Source organism: Ostrea edulis, chromosome 5 (genome assembly GCF_947568905.1).
Source record: "Ostrea edulis chromosome 5, xbOstEdul1.1, whole genome shotgun sequence".
In the NCBI taxonomy this organism is placed as follows: domain Eukaryota; kingdom Metazoa; phylum Mollusca; class Bivalvia; order Ostreida; family Ostreidae; genus Ostrea; species Ostrea edulis.
The window spans coordinates 17,459,911-17,481,204 of NC_079168.1; the positions used below are offsets into that span (position 1 = coordinate 17,459,911).

Here is a 21,294-nt window from a genome sequence, read left to right on the forward strand (position 1 = left end):
TATTGCAAAAAAGATTATATGGCATACATTCCAATAGAAAATACCTGTGCCATAGATGCACTTTGGTCTACATGATCATAACTTAATGCACAATTAACTTACAGTGTGCAATTTAATTAAATCTTGACTAACAGCTCCAATCTAGGATCAGGCTGTTGGATGAATCTGAATTGAAATTGACCAAAATAGCTACTCTAAATTCAAAGAGATGTTTTCCCAGAGCTTCAGATCTGCAGCTAGGTGGTGGAGCTGGAGAGATTGATAAAAAGAGTCCATCTTGTATGCCATGAGTTATCCCAATCTAAAATAGGATGATCCAAAAAAAAATATCCCAACACTGAGGCATTATGTTGCGCTGATTGAACTGAATTAAATGTATTATACATATGGAAGCTTCAATGCTTTATGTTCTTCTGAATCAGAAAACTTAAAGAGATTTTATATATAAACATATTCCTGTATTCCAAGGTAAAAATTGCACCCCTAGTGTCAGCTTATAGGCTCCCCCCTAATCCAGTGAATTAATTAGTTCAGAATTTGTTGGCATATTTTGACAAATTGTAGTCCAAGTACTTAGAGAATACTTGAGAAGAATTTTGAATGTATTCTCAGGTATATATTCATATATCAAAAAATTCTTATTGTGGCCTTAATTCCAATTGGCCCTCAGGGATATTGGTTTGACAAAAGTTGATTAATGTGAATTTGACAAAATTTACTCATGCAGTTGACTCGAGAAAACTTTTTAAACTTAAATTATGTCTTTCTGTAAAACTTAAAATTTCTATTGTGGCCTTTAGGTCCTGCCTGGCTCTGGAAGCTAGTCATTCATTCATTTTTGATTTTCTCCTTTTGGAGATTATTGAAACAAAGCAATTAATACAACATATTTACATCAACACAAAAATGAATGTACATACATAACATTATGCTGTTTGTACAATATACATACACGTATACTTTAACCATTTAGAGTGTTGACTTTACATGACGTGTTTACAAGCAAACAATCAATGCTGGACGTAACAAATGAGTAACATCTTAACATGAACGTTTCATGTTATTTGCACAAGAGATGTCCAAATAAAATCATTTAGGGTTTATATTACATTTTTTCTCCATAAAATGCTTAACCATTAATACTTTGAAATATACTGCTTACTCTGTACATGTCAACAGTAGATGCTTACTCCTCCTATAGGCACCTGATCCCACCTCTGGTATATCCAAGGGTCCGTGTTTGCCTAACTCTTTATTTTGTATTGTTTGTAGGAGTTATGAGATTGATTACAGTTCGTTATCTTCACCTTTAATGTTTGTGAAAAAGACAGAACTGGAACAGCTGATTTAACCTACTCAATACCAGATTAACTTTGTCTACAGTGCAGACTGTTAAAGTCCTTGATTTTTAATACCAGATTAGCTTTGTCTGAAGTGCAGACTGTTAAAGTCCCGATTTTTCTGATGGAGAGTGGGGACAAGAATATTCTCAGTTTTCCTGTAGAATAAAGCACAGAATTGGAATGGGGAATATACAGTGGCATGTAAATATTCCTATGTAAAACTTTAATTGTCCTTGAGCAAACTTGAGTTTACATATTACATGTATTCCAGGGAAGCTCAAATGCTTGTTCTGTCTTTTCTAGATGAAATTTATACCACTCTGCATTGCTGTTAATGATACCAATCAATAAACAGTATGTAACAAACATAAATTTTTGTTCATTATAGGGTATTTGGGCATCATTGATGTTTTGTCAAACTCCAAATTACTCAAACTGTCACCATCAGTCTTACTATAATAACCTTAATTAGTTTGGTCTATGTTTGACACAACACATATACTATCAAGTTAACAAATCAAGAATAACATATTATTCATTGAAATTTCATATCAAATGCTTGAACATGATTGGCTAAGAAACATGTGTCATATCCAGGGTAAATATTTTTTAGCAACAAAAAAGATTATCCGACAACTTGCACATGTAGCATAAATAATGTTGTGGTGCAAATTTGAAATGGGTTAGATACACATGCATCATTTAATTGATAGCAGTGCCAAAAGAATTCAAGATATTGAGCAAATAATATCTTCCTATGTCCAGAGTGGACTGATATTTGACCATATTGCATGTGACCTAAAATCTACTCCTAAGGATGTATAAAGTTTGGTGTCAATTAAGCAAATGATTCTATTAAAAATAGGAGACGATATATTACTATGTACAGTTTAATCCTTGAAATATGACCATGTGACCTCAAAATCAATAGAGGTCATCTACTCCTTACAATGTACCAGTGTATCAAGTTTGATGTCTGTCAACATGGTCAAGCAAAGGGTTTTCAAGATATCGAGTGGAAAGTATCTTCCTATGTCCAGTTTGATCCTTGACCTTTATCCTTTTGAACTGGAAATCAATAGAGGTCTTCTTCTACTCAGAAGTGAATGGTTTTCAAGATATTGAGCGGACATGTAGTCTTACCAACATACCGACAGGCAGACATACCGGCCGACACGGGTGCAAAGCAAAATGCCCCTCTTTGAAAAGGTGCGTATCCAGTAATAAATGTACTGTACATGTATTAGTACCATTATAAGCTGATCAGGTAGATTTAATTCACACCATACAGATATAGTATAAACCTCCATTTTATATAACCAGAGTACCGGTACTTACCTTAACAACAATAAACTAGATACTATCAGAAACTTTGGGCTATGATGCGGGCATGTTGGGAGAGTTGGTTCCTTCCACAGGATGGGGAGCAGACTGTTGCCTTTTCTTCATTTCCAATTCTATCTCCTCGATCAAGTCAAAACTGTGACCCTCCTGTTTGGAGTATAACAAAATACAAATTTATATACCTTCATCTGCACACTATCAGTATATCAAATATCATTACCTGCTCTAATCTTAGATTGTGGTAATCATCCATCAGTTCATATTTTTAAATTTAATTTATCAATTAAAGCATCTTTACCATTTTCTTATTAAACAGGATGCCACCTATATAACAAGTACCAATTTAATTAATCTGATCTGCCCACTTATACGTACAGTTGCCATAGATACATTCATTATGTTGTATGTATGTACAACCTTTTGTAGAGAAGTTTAGAGGATTATCAAAGGACCCAAATTCACATGTATATCATGATATCATTGAATTGCCTAAAAGTACAGACTAGGGCTGCAACGGGTACCCGAAATAGCCGAAAACCGTGGGCCATGTTGTTCGGGTCGGGTTTGACTCCATTTTTCCGTATTTCGGTTCGGGTTTGGTTTTTAAAATAGAATCATTATGTCTTCAAAATCCTCAAAGGTGGCTGTATTTTGATCAATTGTTAAATGATGGCATTGTGAACAAAACTTTAAATAATGACAGTATATTAAAGATATGTTAGACGCACTGAAAATACGCTACAGGAGCAACATCGTCAATGACAAAACATTGAAAGCATGGATGGAAACGAGTAGAAGTGACAATGCTGTTTCTAGTACCATGGATGTCGAGACTAAATATCAGTCCACGTCCCAGAGTAATTATTGTAACAAAATACAATAAAGGTTTTTGATTTTAACTGTATATTAGATTTTTGAAATAGTTATATAGATCCGAACCGAAATACCCGAACCCGAAGTAAAAAATTTAGAACCGACCCGACCCGAAAATTTTTGGAACCGTGACAGCCCTAGTACAGACTGTAATTAGAGAATGTTGCACTGACAGGTGATGACATTTTTGTTAAAAATCAATGACTGCGGTATAGCAGACTCACAGTTTATATGGAAATAGACTTACAAATATAACCTTATATTAGGCTCTTCCCATGAAATTGTTTTTGATTTGTTACATGTAGCTGCCACACCATTTTCTTGTAACAGCTAGCATCAGAAAAAACAAGACTTGTAAACTTTAACCATGCCTTATACTATTGCTGGCATGCTGTACATGAAACTGAAGCTGGTGCAAATTAAATCTGGTACAGATATTTTTCATAAATAACTAAAGTAAGCTAAAGGATCAGAGATCTATATAAACAAAGACCAAAGTAAATGCACATTTTACATGAATATTACATGTCTGAAGAATTAATTCAATCCCCTTTATAATTTTTGCAGTACATACACTATACATTTGGGTTACACTGCCAACTCAGAAAGGCTGCTGGTTCAAATCCCAGAGTGGTCACTGGCAACTTAATGATATTGTGTTTATGGACACTTAATTGAGAAAAAAATCATTTTTGAAAATACACGAGGGTAATGAATTGCATGCTTCATCATGTTCATGCCAGCATACTTCACGAAATGTGTTAATGAAGCACGAATTAGTGCTTCATGAAAAGTAAGCCTGCGGGTGATGAAACATCACAGTTCAATTGATACCCTCGTGTATTTTCAAAAATGAAATTTAGTTTTTATATAAATTACATTCTTAACTTTCATTTCTGTCAGAATTTCCAGCCATTAAAATTGACAAACATGTAATATATATCTTAGTATATAAGTGTATAAAAATGTTCACAACTGCACCACATTCATTACAATTGGTAACAATATCAAATGCAAAAAAAATGGAAATGTAAATATTCAAACAATAAAATGCTTTCTTTATTGTTTTATCTGGTGATGAAGGTAGCTATAGCATTGCAGAAAAAATTCGTAACTCATGTCAGTTTTATTTCTTTGTATTGTTAGAAAATAAAACAGTGATTGAAAATATTAGGTTTGTTTTGGAATGATGAAAGATTTTTGATGAACCATATTTGAAATTCACAAGTATTTGTAATTGAAAAAATCGCTAAAACGCATCAAAGATGCATATGGCCGAGTTGCAGTTTGGAAAATTATGCACGCTTGTATTCACAAAGTAAAAACATGCACGTATTTAATATAGTTTGTAAGTATGAAGCTTTGAATGGTCGCAATAGGTATTAAGTGTGATAATGACCTTGACCTTTAGATTTCAAAAGCAACATGAATGTCATCAGGATTTGAAGTCTACAATATATAGTGAAAAAGAGACCTTGACCTTTTGACCTCAAAATAAATAGGAACCTTCCTCTTTTGGATGTGATCAAAATATGCAAGTCTGACGCACCAAGTAGTATAAAAGTTTTGAGACCGGACAAGCTCAAATCTATGGCATTTAGTGACAAAGTGACCTTGACCTTTGGACCTCAAAATAAATAGGAATCTTTCTCTTTTGGATGTGATCATGTTATACAAGTTTCACAAAGATGTCCCTAGTAGTATGAAAATTAGAGACCGGACAAACTGACTTTGACCTAAAAATAAATAGGAACCTTCCTCTTTTGGATGTGATCATGTTATGTAAGTCTCACAAAGATGCACCAAAAAGTATGAAAGTTAGAGACCGGACAAGCTAATTGTGGACGCTGCCCACCCACCCACCCGACTGGACGCGCTGCCATCCTTCGCAAATTTAAAAGCCGAGATTTGCTACACAACTCAGCTAAAAAGTTCGCAATGTTACATATCTATTTTAATTAAGTGAAATAGTGAGATACTGGCTAAATTAGTCAGAATGGAACAATATCTAAAGTCCATACACTTCTCAAGTTATTTACTGACAAACCAAATATCTACTTAGTTAACAAAGGTAATGCATTTTGACCCTGTGACCCAAAATACATTTATGATGGTGTTAATATGATGCCTCTGTCTCTTATTTAGCCAAAGTTGAAATGGTTGAAGACAGACCAAAAACAAAATGCCCCTTCCACTGCTCTTTAATTAGGAGGGGGGGGGGGCTGAAAATTTAATATACGAATTACCATATTACCTAATTTGAATAAACCCAGGATTTTGCTTGAGCTTAAGTTAATACCAGTATACATTTTGCTGTGTCAGTGAACATAATGCTGTCCAAACATACAAAAGGTCATAATGTATCATGAGAGGTTAAAGTAACAACAGTTGATCAAGCATCTTGTCCTAGGCGGTACCTGCATTTAAAGTACCATTACTCAGGTGTGGACAATCCGTATCAAATTCTGAAAATCATCATTCCATGACATTTACTTGACCCATGTAAAGTCTACTACATGACATTATGTTTCTGATATATAGAATTGAGTTTGTTGCATTTAACTAACCCATGGATAAGAAAATGTCTAGAGATTTGATAGTTGTCATTTGAGAATTTATCATGCACTAAAAGCTTTTTTGGGGGGTGGGTGGGTTATATATATTTTCAACATGAATATAAAAAAACCAGCTGGAAAGTTACTAGTTTATTGTTGTTTTAATGTAAAGCGCTTAGAGTAATTTTTTTTATTATAATGCACTATATAAATACTGTAAATAATAAATAATAATAATAATATATCTACAATGCTTTTGATTAACAGTGGTGGATTTAGGGGGAGGGGGCATGTGCAGCCCATCCCCTCCTTTTTTCACCACAAATTTATGAGGCATTACTGGCATATGTAGATATAAAGTCCAGATTTGGCACCCAAAATGGCTGAGAATTTTGGCTAATACTTGACTTTCACATGTGGAATGCCCTTTTCGGAAATTCTGGATCTGCCAAAGTGACTGACATAACACTGCTATGGATTTTGTTTTGAAACTTGCCATTAACTATCTTTGTGACAGAGAAAACTGAAAAACCAACTCTAGACAAAGCAAATAATCTGCGAAACACTTTAGAATGGTATCATATGCATGCATCACTCAAGTTATATATGGCATAAAGTTTCAAGCTCTAGATTTTGTGATACTTACATCATTTTCAAAACAATACTCAAAGCTATAATATTATAGGGAATGGCCTTTGACACATTAAATTGTGAAGTGTGAACCATACTACATGTACATAAAATACAAGTTTAGAAGTGTACAGAGACTATTTACTACTATCTGTATGGATTTAGAGATACTGTTGTGAATGTGTCAATTTCAAATTTATGTTGTGGTTGACTCGATCCTAATAGAGACAAGCAGCCAAAAAATTAAATCGTCTTGCTCAAGCAAAAGTAACACTAAATCTGGATGACCAGTATACCTTATCTTCTTGACAGTCATTTTTTGGTACAGTGTATTATGCAAAAGCATTGTACCTGTTTAGAGTTTGCATCTGGCAGACCAGTGGTCTCTCGAGCTATCTTTGGTTCAGTGGTACTTTGGCAATTATCATCAATGTGGTCTCTGTCTTTGTGCTCATTTGTCTGCTGCTGACACTTGATATCCACCACTTTCCTTCCATCAACTTCTTCAATATTCACAGTTAACACATCCTCTTCTTCATTATAACGTTTCTCTCCAAATAAAGCACTAAATGAAGCAGAGTTAGAAATTGCAGCTTGATCTCCAACTAGCTGAGTATTAATTAAGCCTTGGTTAAACCAACTGTCATTTAGTTCTGATGATTTGCTTTGATCAAATGCCACCCAGTCCAATGCCTCCGAAGAATTATTTTCACTAGTAATGTTCACGGTGGGAGAAAAGTTTGTACTTATTTGAACATTGCCTCTTGTCAGTACAGGACTTGATGTAGGGGTCTGGGAAGGAGGAAGAAGCACCCTCCTGGGTGAAGGAGTAGGACTTACCCCATCATCATGCACAACAACAGCAGACTTTGTTCTTGAAAATAAATGATCCTCATTAAAGTTAAACACACTTAAAATCTCCTGACTAGATTTCAATCTCCTGGGACTTTTATGCTTATGAATGAATTCCTCACCAGGAAGTTTTATCTGTAATTTTTCAGCACTTTCTGAACTTGATTTTTTCTCTGGAGAATCAAATTCCTTCACATATTCATCAAGAGTGTGAATATTTATTGGAGTAGTACTACGGGGCCTTTCCACAGGTGTATTTGTTACCTGCAACCTTTGAATTTTTTTCTCTAATGCTTTCCTCTTGGACTGGATTTTTTCATTTTGTAGTTCACCTAACAGTGTTGAGATAGACACTCTTGGTAATATGGGGGAAGATGTTGGAGTCGGTTCACAAGAACTATCATTAGAGTGGATAGAATCAGATATATGCTTGAAGTAAGAAGTTTCAACGTGAATTCCAGAATTTGAATCACCTGATTGTCTGCTTTCTACTTTCACATACCCAGAACGCAAATATCCACTATCAGAATCCGAACTTTCAGAACTTGAATCGGAACTGTTACATTTTGTGACATCATATGATTTTGAAACAATATCTTTCTCACCTTCATGATTCTTCTCTTCTTCCTTTGTTTCTGATATTTTCTTGTACGTTTTGACACTTAAAAACTTTCCAATTTTCTTCCGAAGCTTTGAATCACATTCATCAAACACATTTTCATCCAGTGGGTTTTTGATGGATTGATCAATTTCATGCTGATTATTTGTTTTTGAAGTTCTAGCAGTCTCTAAAACATCTCTGAAGGACCGTTCTTCTTCTCCAAGGTCAACTGTATCAAAGGATGCTAAAGGAGCCCGAGATGAGTCATTCTGCATTATGCCAAGGAATAATTTGTTCCCATGTATAGAGTGACAGTTAAAACATCAATACTGGATCGAGAAAACACTTCATTGATGCTTGCTTTCCATGAAATCTAAGTATACACAAGTGAATGCATTTTTATCTATAACAGTATATACGATTAGTAAAATCAATAATACTAAAGTTAGATAGCTTCACATGTGATGTATAGTTTACTATGTACATAATCCTGGTGTGAAAAAGTTTATTGATCATGCCATTTTCCTGAGAAATGATCCCAAAAGAAGATATTTATGTCACAACAAATTGCAGTGGATGATTTGTTTTCACAAACCTGTAAACTCAGTAGCCAACACATCCAACTAAATTATGAGACATTAGACCAAAGTCATGTCCTACAAAGACAAAAATACGAGTGCATCACTGAAAATATAGTTCAGTCCAGTTCAGTTCAGCGTCGGTTGATTCACATTAGCATGATTAAGACGCAGTGAATCCACAAATGTCCTACAGGCTACATGCTGTATACACATGTACTGAACTGTCAAATGTGAAATGAGATCTGCCTAATATTCTAAGATTGTATGTTGAATCGTGATGGCTTCAACCATAAGCAAAAGCTTGATTTCTACAATTCATAGATTGCTTTCCTTGCTCATTTATGTACCCAGTCTAAGTAAAATCACGATATCGATCATAACTGGTTTTCTGCTTTTGACAGTTGTCTTCCGCTTAAAGTGTTTACGGAAATGACGTTTCGGATGTTTCGATAAAAATGTAAGGCGCATGCGCAGCTTCCTTATCAACAAGTGCTGTACATGTGCTATTGGTGTCGTTCGCATTTCCACCCAGATATATAAGAGAAACCGATGGGATAGCAAACGAATCTTGCTGCCGAATCTTTTAAAGGTATGGGCATTTTATTTTCGTGATATTTTATGAAATATGAAAAAAAGGTATTGATATTTTAAATGAGATGATTGATCGCCTACTACTTGTTGAAGATTATACATGTAGCTATAGGCGTGAGGCCACACAAGGTTTTGAAACAATCTGAGCAAAGTTGTATATATAGTATCCTTTTTTACTATAAATACCAGTTTGCACAGATTGTATCAAAGCCATGTGGTATTAAAAGATTGGTAGATAAAAACAACATGATTTGAGGGTTAAAACCATTTACAATGTAAGGCATGTGGATTAGTATTGATTATGAAGCTGAAACAGCTGCTTTGAATGATTCAACTGAGATTGTAACAGGTTTTTAGGTTGATAATAAACAACTCCTGTATGGGTTCAGGGAATTTAATATCACAGTGAAGGATATCTCACATGTACATATTTTTACAGCCCTGCAATACATGTAAAATAACAATAATATAATATCACAGAGTGCATTAATTAATAATCGACAATATTACTTAAATATGATTTATGAATGTAATTTCCATCAAGATAAATGTATTACTTATCTCTAAATCACAATCAAGGGAGACAACTCTTAAAGTTACATATACTGGTAATGAACAGATTTCTCCCATAAATAGTCATAAAAATACATTATCATTAAAACTTAAATCATATATTTACCATTTTATGGGAATCTTGAGGCTTCCACATACATGTACAGGGTATATATCTATCTATGTGAATATGTACATGGACTCTGCAATTTACATACATAGGCCAAGTCTAAAAATACTATTTATTAAAGTTAAATTCAGTTGCTCACTCTGAACAAGTTAATCAAATATTCTAATTATAAAATACAGGGTAACTTGATAGATTCACCAATTTACTCTAATTATAAGCAATTGATTTATGAAATCAAAAAGAGCTTTAAACAAAACTATCATTCTTTCTAGACCTAGCCTTTCTCTCAGTTCATATTTGTGCAAAAGGAATCTCATTAAATTTGCAAATATATATAGACTGGACATATTAATTGACATTTACCAATAAGGATAATTAGTAATGAATTACTTACCAGAAAAGAAGGAAAAGTCTTTGTAGAAGGTCGTAGTCAATGTTTTCAATTTGTAGTCAATATGAAGTCTGTTCTCTCTCAAAACTAGACAAAGAATGCCCAATTTAGGAGGTAAACCCCAATGACCAAAACAATTAAAACCAACCAAAAAGCAACTTCACAAAACACAACCAATGAAGTTCAAGAACACTACAAGACCTTTGACATATGCCTTAAGGTAATGACTATAGTAAATGTGTTCACCTATATATGTACATGTACATGTAAGGGCTAGAGAAATAAAGGAGTGGATCTAGGTTTTTCTAAAGTAAAATACATTGAAGCATATATCTATAGAAAAATTTATTCATAAACCAAAGATCACTCTATTACAAGATGGTCATTACAATGGAATTGGAATTTTACAAGATTGACATCTTGATGCATGACTTTAAGTTCAAGGCAACAATTTGATTAGATTTTTGCAGAGACCTGTAAATCTCGCAATCTTTACTTTGATTATATGATGGCTCGATATCTCTTTCAATTTCTCCCTGGGTTCAAATCCCTGGTCCACTGTATTTTTGCCCTTAAAATTCCTTCAGAATAGCAGTACCTTTGCTAATCTCAGCAAGATTTGTTAAGGCTGGATATTTGGACTGACGCCTCTTCGGAACTCTTCTGTGTTGAGAAGGTAAATATGAAATGGTGGCCATTTGCAACGGCTTTAAAAAATAGCAACTTTATTTACTGTGGGATTTACAATTCATAAAGGTAAGAAATGCATGTTTCATTGTGATAGGGAATTAATAGGATGTCTATGGCGAAAAGTTGAAGCGGACAAGAAATTCAGTTTAACCCATTTTAATAGCAACAAGCAGCCGAATTAAGTTCAGGCAAAATTTCCTGAATCACTTAGTGTGACACTGGTCTGAGATTTGAAAGATGCATCAGTCCAAATATCCAGCCTCGACGAATCTCGCTGAGATTATACCTCTGCATGACTACTGATTTTTAGACCGCACAACACCAAGCTAGAACAGATGTACAAGTGATGATATGTCTTGGGTTGTGAGGCTTTGGATTTTAAGGAGTTAAAAATTTGGAATAGCTTAATTGATATCAGTTCATATATGACTACAGAGATTCAGTGAGCCTGTGTTCAAATCCTATTGTGGTCTGTTGCATTTTCTTCATACCTTCCTATTACAAAGCTTTGGCATTGAATACAATCTAAAACTTTCACATTTGGCAGATTCATGTACTTGTGGTTTCTAAATATTTCTGGGAGGGGGGGGGTGATTGATTGACTGTATATTGTTTAACATCCTGCTCGAAAAATTTTCACTCATATGGAGATGTCACCATTGCCAGTGAGGGGCTGCAAAAGTTAGTCCTATGCTCGGCGCTTACGGTCTTTGAGGGGGGTGGGGTGTCTTTATTGTGCCACACCTGCTGTGACATGGGGCCTCAGTTTTTGCAGTTTCATCCAAAGTACTGCCCCATTTAGTTGCCTCTTATGACAAGTGAGAGGTACTGAGGACCTATTCTAACCTGTATCCTTGCGAGACTGGGGGATGGGAGTGGGGGTGTTCAAATCAAAGTTGCTCTGTTATTGCAATATTATGCATGTAGTGGTTTAAGCTATATGGACGAAGGATAATGGCCTTGATAGCTCAGTGTAAAACACCTGTAATGCAGGGGTCCTGGGTATAATAACATGATTACGCCCTGTAATGCAGGGGTCCTGGGTTTAATAACCTGGTCCAGCCATAATTCTTCTCCTTTCATATTTGGTGCAGATGACCACGACACCCTTCCTGGACTTACAGATGAAAGTCCTGCCAGGGGCAAAAAAAATTGGGTTGTATGCCTTCAAAGATGAAGACAATGTAAAGAGTGATGAATGTAGTGGTTTGGGCTTTGATATGGACTGTGGATGTCAGCTTCTATATCTCAGTGGTTAGAGTCCCTGATGAGTTATGTAGGGGTCCTTACAGGTTCAATTCCTGGTCCAGCCATGATTTCTTTTCCTTCCTGTCACATGCACATAATGTACTTGCATATAAAAGAATAAGAAATTTCATCATTACATATGTATCTTACAATTTTAAAATCCTATTTTTGCATGTTAGACTTCCAGTCTGAACAATGAAATATTTGAAGTGGCACTTTCCACCAGTCAGAAACAATTTCCCATCAACAATTAATTAAACCTTCAAACTGGCAGTTTTCAATTTTAAAATTGTGATATTCAGTACTTGTATATACCAGCCCATCAAACAAATGAGCTAGCTTGGCATGCATTGTAAATGCATATTTAGATGGGGGATATGCTCATTAATTGTTAAACCGCTCATGCAGTTTAGACAATCATTTGCAATAACTTCAAGTATTGTAATGTAGAAGTCAAGGGTTTAGCAGTCCATGTGCAGTTTTTGGATTAAGTAAATGAAGACATTTAATAATTCCTTCTTACCATGCATTTTCAGTAATGGGGAATCTCTTGTGTGAAAATATCAATGGTAGAACATTTAACATAAGAATTTGAGCATATTATAATGTGATTTAATTGCTTATAATATCATAATTGATGTTAGTGTGATTATAAGAATATGATTCACTCAGTCAAGGATGTGCAATACTGTATAATTACACCAGAGAAAATTGTTATAAATAGAAAGTGGAGGATATATGGAACAATATTCAGAAATTAGAAACTTTAAGGTTTTAGTTAATTTAATAGTGAAAAATTCAGTTTAAGTACAGCGTAATCAGAATAAAAGTCAAAACCTTGGCAAGATTCAAACTTATGATCTATAAAACAGTTGTTACATATTAATTCAATGAGCTAACTGGCTATATAGGCATTGAAAATTAAGAGATATGTATTGGTTCAAAAGGATATCTTTCATCATGACAATGTGTTAATCATCCTTAAAGAACTGAGGTTGTGTATAGTGTAACATCTCTTTGAGAATTTTTCACTCATATTGAGACATCCCAAATGGTAGGTGAAGTACCACAAATTTAGACTTTGATATGCTTGGTGCTATGGGGCTTAGGCAGTGAAGGTTTTTTGATGTGACAATGCTTGCTATGAAATGGGAGCTCTGTTGTTAAGGTCATCCAAAAAAACCCAAAAAAAAAAAACATGTGTTATTCTCCTTTCATTGTACATACTGATATTATTAATTATACAGATGCAGCTGGCATTCAAATCACTTAGTTTATGGTACGATACTGTCCCATTACTTATTTATATCTGTGTAAAATTTGTTTTCACTCTCACTTCATAACTGAAGTAGGATAGAAAAACTCTATTTGCTTTCTATCCTGTTTCCTCTTAAATTGCTATTGACTATGTCAGGTTTTGTTCATTTTGAAATTGTTACAGATATTGAAGACAATTTACCATTTTTATTAAATTCTCAAAGAAGGTAAAGGTTTATTGAATGGATTTTAAGTGGATCCTGCAGACAGGCTTTAAATGATCTCCTTGAAATAAACTTCCATCTCAATCAACTTGATCAAGTGTTAGTCAGATAAGTTAACCTTGACTACAGTTGTAGAGTCTTTGTTTCCAAGCGTTTATCAGCCAGTCTTTAAGATGGCATACCAATATATATTTCAGGTCACAAGTTCCATAGCTGCAGTTGATTATTTAATGCAGGGATGTCAACAACTCTTTATGCATCTACTAGGAGGTAATTAATATTTATTTTTTATTCTTCAAGTTTTAATGTGTCATGATCCGCAGATCCAAGATAACATTATACATTTAAAACCTTAACTCTATTTGCATTCATTTAAATTTTTTGAGTGGTTGATCTTTGATTGTGTTTTATTGTACAAAATAGGTAACTGCTGAAGATCAAAGATAGGAAACACTAAGATGTAAGTACATGTATTCCTAATGATTTTGAGTGCAACCCTCTCCCCTTTCGAAAATTTTTCTAGATATGCTATATATGGTAATAGGACATAGTTTTCTAATAGTTACTCCTTTTTAAAATGTGATCTGTACTTATTCTAATGAAGATATTATTAAAAAGATTTTTTTTAAAAGTATGCACTTCCTTTTTAGCTCTTCTAATCTAATAGTGTACTGTATGATATCCCCTTCATACACTATCATGTAAAAGTTTTTTAAATCTTGTTAATTGATGAATCTTGGTTAGTGAGAATTTTTGCCTGTTCTACAATGTATCAGAAGAGCAATTCTAGGCCCATGGGCCTCTTGTTTACCATTTCTGCAAATAGGGAGGAAATTTACGAACACAATTCATATTGTTTTTCTGAGGTACGTACGTCATCATACTAGGGAAAAAAATAAATTTTATTTCGGTTTTGTTACACAAGAACTTAAAGTTCGTAAGATACACTCATATTTCTAATCTCAGAAATTTCACATGAATTTTCCTGTTTTTTAGGAACTTAACATATATACATGTATATGTAAATTAGGTTATATATAGGTCCATTGATAGAGCTCAATGAAAAAATGAAATTTAAGTGTGTACTTGGATTTAAAAGACTCATAATGAAGCATTATATGTATAAGCCATTTTCACCATGCATCAAACTTAAAGTGATCAATACATGATATATTAAACCTTTTAGAATTTACGGATGTATGTAAATATATGTACTTTAAAAAAATCAATTAACATTTTCTAAAAATTTCTCAGGTAATTGTTGAACACAGGGAAGTGTAGTGTAAAACTCGCTGCTTCGCAATATCCACGCAATCAGTCTGAGACAGGATTCTGTTGTGTACCTTGTAATTAATGTGGTTTTGGTCATTGTAAAATAAAATCGGACATAAACTTTGATTGAGAGATCTCACTAGTGTTTTTTATGTCTATCATTTCACAGGGGCTCTGTGTACAGACAGTTATAACTATATTTGCATGGAAATATCAAAATAATCTACTTCAAACAGTTATCCAAATACTTTAACGACTGAATAGAGAAGCAAAAGAAAAACTAGATATTTAAATGTCCCTGAGTATACAAATATTTCCGTTTGATTGTCAGGTGTTTCCAATATTTTAGATATATGCATTTCAATTCATACGGTTGGTTATCAATAAAGAGTCACCATGCATGGTTACACAGTGAAACTTTTTATTTATCTAACAAAATACTGTAAAAAAAAAAAGAAGCTATATTGATTGGCAATCCTGATTCTGGCTCTAGCTTATAATGACTACAAAGGTATGGATTAGAGAAATGATAAATTGAATATATATGCATGTCTATGTAGCTTTTACTTTCTACAAATGTTAGTGTTTGTGACTATTATAGTTGTTTTGAATGCATTTGAAAAATTCTGTTTCAGACATAAAGCTTTTTGGAAGTAGTATTGTGCATGTTAGTGCAGATAAGTTAATCACCAAATTCATGGCAAGTAAACAAAAGAAATCGAGCATGAAGAAGGAAACCCGATCAAATTCTGCTAAAATATCGGCATCTTTAAAGGAACAGCTCATCAATAAGGAAAAGTTGGAAGAATTAACCAATGAAAATGAAGAATTACAGAAAACAATTCAAAGATACAAGGAGGAAAACAGTCAACTAAGAGACAAAGTGGAATACCTCTCCAAAAAGATCATGGAGTATGGAAAAAGCAAAGGATATGAACTGTCCACTGAGGAAAAATTGAAGTTGCCATTAAATGTGTCTGTGGAGAATCTGAATAAAATGTTAGACTTAATTACAAATGGGGACAAGCGTAAAAAGAAAGGACCTGTGGAATTAAGAGTTGAGGAACTAGAAACAAGAATCACTCACTTAAATATGGAACTTGCCAAGATGGTACAATTACGACTGAGTCTAGAAAATGGCTTAGAGGATATAGAGTTTTGTGAGACGCTTGTAGATGCTAAAACAAAGGCTAGATTTTTGCTATATGAACTAAGTAAGTCTTAGAATTAACCAATCATGTTCTAGTAGTTTAGAAGATCATAGCTTCAATATGCAAGTTTTGAGATGCATCCAAGTTATTTTCATCTAGAGATCAAACTTTCATTCTATGAGTAAGGTACAAGAAAAAAAGAAAAAGAAAATGATTTTGCACATGCTGGATGCTACAAATTCCCATATCTACATGTATTTATGTGGAAAATAAGTTTCTGATATGCAGTTTGACTCAAACTTAAATTTGATTGGTTCACAATCCAAATGATCAGTATTGCTTATTGTCTTATGTTATTTCTTTGCTTGTATGGACTGTTACTAGGGTATTACGGTACTTCAAAATTTATAAGAAATTGTTTTTAATATTCTTTTTTAAGTAAAGTATTTGTTCTGATCATCTTCAATAACTTTCTTCATTGATCTTGTCATATTTTCATCACTTTGATGACCAAACTGATTTTAGACCTGTGAATATACTCTGTCCCACTTAGACATCATTTACTTAAAAAGATGTCTGCATGCACGAATTACTAATTAAAACACCTCCAACTCAGAAGAGTTTTCAACTCAAAACTTGCATATTGTTAGGTCTTATGATCAGTGATTGGTATAATGGTATATATGACGTGATATCAGCTCACGTTTTACCCTCATCTATAAATTGTTCTGTAATACTATCCTTTTGAATTTAAAATTACTTCACTAATTAATCCTCAAAATATCCAGTGCAATAATTATATCTAAAATCTAAATACACGACTGAGCTCCTCAATCTAAATTTCATTTTCCTCCCACAGTTTCTCATGTATAACTTTACTTCCTGTCTAGATTCTGTGAATTAATTAATTCATAAATTTTCAAAAATTATTTCTTGAAACAGGTAAGCCTTAATTGCCCTTGTGATTTTCCTATCCTTCAAATTGGTGATGGGTATTTTATGTACAGTGCTGTGTAGGAATTAATTTAGATTGAGAGTTAAAAAACTCAAGAAAGATTGCGTATTGATTATATGATTGAACAATTCTGAGCTTTCTGATTGGCTTAGATCCAACAAACCAGAAAAAAGAACATTTATATTTACCTTCACATATTCAAGGTGAATATAACATTTAACTATTTCAACAATGGACAAAACGTAAATTGGGAACTCCCAAATTGATATGGTTGGTTATTTTGGTCATCCAATGAAAATTTTAATTCACATCTCCTATAACTTTTGATTGTGCCTTGCACTCTAGCTGTAAAACAAAGATGGCTGATGAGGTATCATTTTATAGCTGTAGTAGCTGGTTTTAATATATTAAATTATTCAATAAGATTTGTATCTCTAATAATTTTTAACCAGGTCTTGCACTCTTGCTGTAAACAAAGATGGTTGAGCAGGTATCAATTTGTAGGTTCTACATATGTAGTAGCCAGTTTTGATGTTTTAAATTATTCAATCATATAATTAATAAAACACTCTTGTACTTCTCAGATACTGATTTGTTTGGGATATGGGAATATATTAGAAAATTTTACTAGTCAGACACAATAGATCTTGCATGCAAAGTGTATAGAATAGTCTGAAAAAAATTAGTATCAAGAACTGGATTTAAATAAGTATAATAAAATGATGATTGGAAAAACACATTTCAAAAGATCCATAATTCTGTTTGTGACATCATTACATTACAGAAGGAAATCGTTTGTTTTCATGTTTGGAGCAACAAGAGGATGAAACTTATGACATAACCACAATCCCCCCCAATGAAGCAGATCACCCAGTGTCTACCACAATACCTTCATTAGACACACCCAAACCGTCTCTAGTCAAGGAATTTCAACCTGTTAGCCTGTCACCAGTGAGTTTTTCATTCCAAACTGTTTTTCTTCACTTTATTATATTTTCCCAAAATAAATGTGATAAGGGGAAAGCTTGTATGTGTATATGTAGTTGTAGAAAATTTTATGGTATTTGTTGTGGAAGTGAAGATTATTTTTCAATACTTGTAGAAGAAAGGCATCATGGATATATGTATTGATCGATGCATCCTTAATATTTTGAAGTAATATCGATTCATATTATGAAATATTTCAGTAAATCAGTTTAATGTAGACAGATACACATATCAGAAATTGAGCTTCAGTTACAAGGTAATAATCCTGATCCTGAAAACACTTGACAATTAATGTCAGGTGTAAATAGACACACACATGGCTAATTAGTCCATCTTGACAATACGCCAGTCAGTGGGTTTGAACAGACATGACAGTAATCTTTATGATATTTGCAGCCTCTGAAGAAACTTCCTGGTGATACACATGTCAAAACCATGAATCCTGATCTCAAGAAATACATCATACAGAACCTCAGTATGTATAAAGGAAATGGTAAGGATAACTTTGTCACTCATTTCTTACAGTAGCCATTCCTTGGTAAATGGATGAAAATAATTCCGGATTAGATCAGTTTTATTTGGTTCATAGGTCCAATGATCAATTTTAAATTCACTCCTCTTTGTAGAAAAATAGGATTTCTTAGTCAAACCATATGAATGTCTATGAATTGCTAGTGCAAATTTAGAATGACCTCCCTTAAATTCTTCTTGTACTGTGTGCAGTTTTACATATAAGAGTTATATCCCTTATATTGTGCTTTAGGTGCTGACTGGAGGATGCTGGGAGAAAGGGTGGGGATTCCCCTGGAAACTATTCAGCAGTGGCGGCGATGGAAGGTGGAGAATCCGGCTGAGTATGTGCTGCAGTCCTGGGGTCAAAGTGTGGGGGCCACAGTGCGCTTGCTGCATCGACATCTCATTTCACCACAAATGAGTTGCATCATTCTTGCCAAACGTGTCAGTGACTTTTATTTGGTGGAATGAATCATGTGGAAGATTTAATTATACTCATGAAAATATGCCATATTTATTTATTTGAGCACAATCAATGACTATACTGCAACATAATAACACACAACATGATTCTGTATAAACTTGCAATAGCAGTGATGATGTTTGTTCGGACATTGTGATAGTGCCAATATGTTGGGATACCAAATCATCATGTATTCAGTATTATATTTTATATTTAATATTTATATCCTTATATACCCTTTGAGAGGAAACGTAATCTCATTTTAAGTTTTAATGCCACTGTTTCATATGGTAGGTGTAATATTTTACTTATTCCTTAATTATATTGTGCATGGAAAATATCATTGCAAGAGAAACATTTTTATGGTTAACTGTTTTGACTGCAAGCACTTTTTTTATATGTGTTTTTTTCTGTATTACTATTGCTTTTTTTTATTGATACCAATACATGTACTAGATATATTTGTTTTATAATTGTTTTTACACTAAAGAGAAAAGGAGTTTTTGATATAAGAAATTCTCCTGAATTTAATTACAATTAAGTTTTAACATACACAATTTAAATTGATAAATTAAAAGAAAATCACACAAAACCAACAAAAGATCAAATTCTTGATTTTAAAAAAATCAGATTTTGTATATTAGAAGACATTTCAGGAGGGATGATGAAAATTATGATCATCTCCCTACATTCTGCCAAATTCAAAAATGGCAAATATGTAATGTAAAATTAAATTATGTTACATTGTATACCTTCTGCCAAAAGATATTTTGAAAGTGGAGATCTTGATTGTGGTGTTATTTTTACTGATTTGAGGAATTGAGTTCTCTGGCAATAGCATTGCATCTTTGAAATATGTTACACTTGTTGATAAAAAAATAATTAACTTTCTCCATGTTGCATGATTATAAATACAATGCAAGATATCTATCTAATTTTCTAAATATCACATCATATTCATTAAGTCTTCTGAATTGCTTATCAACTCTTTTTTTTTAATACATGAATGATTATGTAAATCAATATATGGATGAACAAAAAACTTTAGACAGAAAATTTTAAGAAGGTTCCATTTAACATACTTGAAGGGGAGCATTTGGTAAAAAATAAAAACATTAATCGGAGGCATAGGGTATTCTGTTTGTTGATGTAAGAAAAATAACATGGATTAAATTCAGATTGATCTAACATTTTTTATTTCATGAATTTTGATAACAAAACACTAGATCCTTGATGTCAATGAAGATTGACTTATGGATGTCAGACAATGTAAATAATTACTAGTGATAATCATGAATTCATTTTTATTTTTTTTTACATACCAAGATATTGTTTATGGATATCAACAAATATTAAGCAATATACATGTATAATAAAACAGTCTCCCATATAATGCTGAAGTTCAAAGGTAAGCTTTAAGATTATAAGTGAGGAATAATCCCTATAACCCACAAACATTCAAATGTCTCAATGATTTACTAGAAATTATGGTCTTTGTAATCTGCTTTTTTCCATATAAATCTCTTGACTGTACATTAATGAAATGAAAAATTATGATGTCAATATTTCATGGGATGAACAGACAACATGTTTTTGACAATTATGTACAAATGATTGTACCAGATGCACAGTTTGTGTTGTAATGATATTTTTAGTACTGTTATATGTAGTTTGTTCACGGAATCTGAATGTTACAAATATTTATTTTTTTTATTGGCCTACCTCACCTTGTAAATCATGTACACACAAAATAAAACAGGTAACACATAATATGCATGTATTATCTCAATGTCTGCAAGAATTAATTGTATTAGTAACATGATAAATATAGATGACAATACAAAAATTAACATCTGAGGATTAGGAAAGAAACGGGTGCCTTTAAGAAGTTATAATCAGTGGGTTATAGTCACATCCAAATTATATGTTTCCCAGGATGATGTGTTCAGAGTGCTCCAATGTGTTTACCAAAAATACACCTCAAAAGTATTACAATGCTGGTTTGTATTGAATGGTGAACTGAATGTTGAAGGAGTGACTATATACTCTCTGGTTGATATAGCTTGTCCCTATTCATTAATTAATCAAAGG

The 21,294-nt window shown here is 33.2% G+C and overlaps 3 protein-coding genes across 7 annotated transcripts in view; 1 reads left to right on the top strand and 2 right to left on the bottom strand.

Annotated features, from left to right (window-relative positions):
* The window catches only part of LOC125650660 (uncharacterized), a 35,951-nt gene extending 33,140 nt beyond the window's left edge, over nucleotides 1–2,811 (bottom strand). Inside the window, exon 1 of one of the 3 annotated variants that reach the window (XM_056166827.1) lies at nucleotides 2,682–2,811. The gene's annotated coding sequence lies outside the window, so the exon portion shown is untranslated. Of the gene's footprint in view, nucleotides 1–2,677 lie in introns of all 3 variants that reach the window. The other 2 variants (XM_048879120.2, XM_056166828.1) reach the window with 2 other exon arrangements.
* On the bottom strand, nucleotides 836–9,213 carry LOC130055165 (uncharacterized). Its single transcript, XM_056166830.1, has 3 exons — nucleotides 8,794–9,213; nucleotides 7,097–8,571; nucleotides 836–2,834 (listed from the first exon to the last, which is right to left on the bottom strand). The coding sequence occupies exons 2-3, from the start codon at nucleotides 8,471–8,473 to the stop codon at nucleotides 2,721–2,723; spliced, it is 1,491 nt and encodes a 496-aa protein (XP_056022805.1). The 5' UTR covers nucleotides 8,474–8,571; nucleotides 8,794–9,213; the 3' UTR covers nucleotides 836–2,720.
* A 32-nt stretch (nucleotides 9,214–9,245) lies between these two features.
* LOC125650649 (uncharacterized) lies at nucleotides 9,246–20,973 on the top strand. Of its 3 annotated transcripts, XM_048879106.2 has the most exons (8): nucleotides 9,328–9,368; nucleotides 11,031–11,119; nucleotides 14,060–14,132; nucleotides 14,286–14,322; nucleotides 15,770–16,348; nucleotides 18,025–18,191; nucleotides 18,624–18,720; nucleotides 18,991–20,973. In XM_048879106.2, the coding sequence occupies exons 5-8, from the start codon at nucleotides 15,832–15,834 to the stop codon at nucleotides 19,209–19,211; spliced, it is 1,002 nt and encodes a 333-aa protein (XP_048735063.2). In that variant the 5' UTR covers nucleotides 9,328–9,368; nucleotides 11,031–11,119; nucleotides 14,060–14,132; nucleotides 14,286–14,322; nucleotides 15,770–15,831; the 3' UTR covers nucleotides 19,212–20,973. The 3 variants fall into 3 exon arrangements, with proteins under 3 accessions (XP_048735062.2, XP_048735063.2, XP_048735064.2); XM_048879105.2 differs by lacking the exon at nucleotides 11,031–11,119 and having other exon boundaries at nucleotides 9,246–9,368; XM_048879107.2 differs by lacking the exons at nucleotides 9,328–9,368; nucleotides 11,031–11,119; nucleotides 14,060–14,132; nucleotides 14,286–14,322 and adding an exon at nucleotides 15,524–15,645.
* The last annotated feature ends 321 nt before the right edge of the window (nucleotides 20,974–21,294 follow it).

Excerpts from the sequence above, each read along its gene's own strand:
- LOC130055165 (XM_056166830.1), bottom strand. The coding sequence starts at position 8,473 with ATGCAGAATGACTCATCTCGGGCTCCTTTAGCATCCTTTGATACAGTT. Across the intron at positions 2,835-7,096 it reads CAGATGCAAACTCTAAACAG|GAGGGTCACAGTTTTGACTT; the intron begins GTACAATGCTTT and ends TACTCCAAACAG.
- LOC125650649 (XM_048879105.2), top strand. The coding sequence starts at position 15,832 with ATGGCAAGTAAACAAAAGAAATCGAGCATGAAGAAGGAAACCCGATCA. Across the intron at positions 18,192-18,623 it reads AACCTGTTAGCCTGTCACCA|CCTCTGAAGAAACTTCCTGG; the intron begins GTGAGTTTTTCA and ends TGATATTTGCAG. Across the intron at positions 18,721-18,990 it reads CAGTATGTATAAAGGAAATG|GTGCTGACTGGAGGATGCTG; the intron begins GTAAGGATAACT and ends ATTGTGCTTTAG.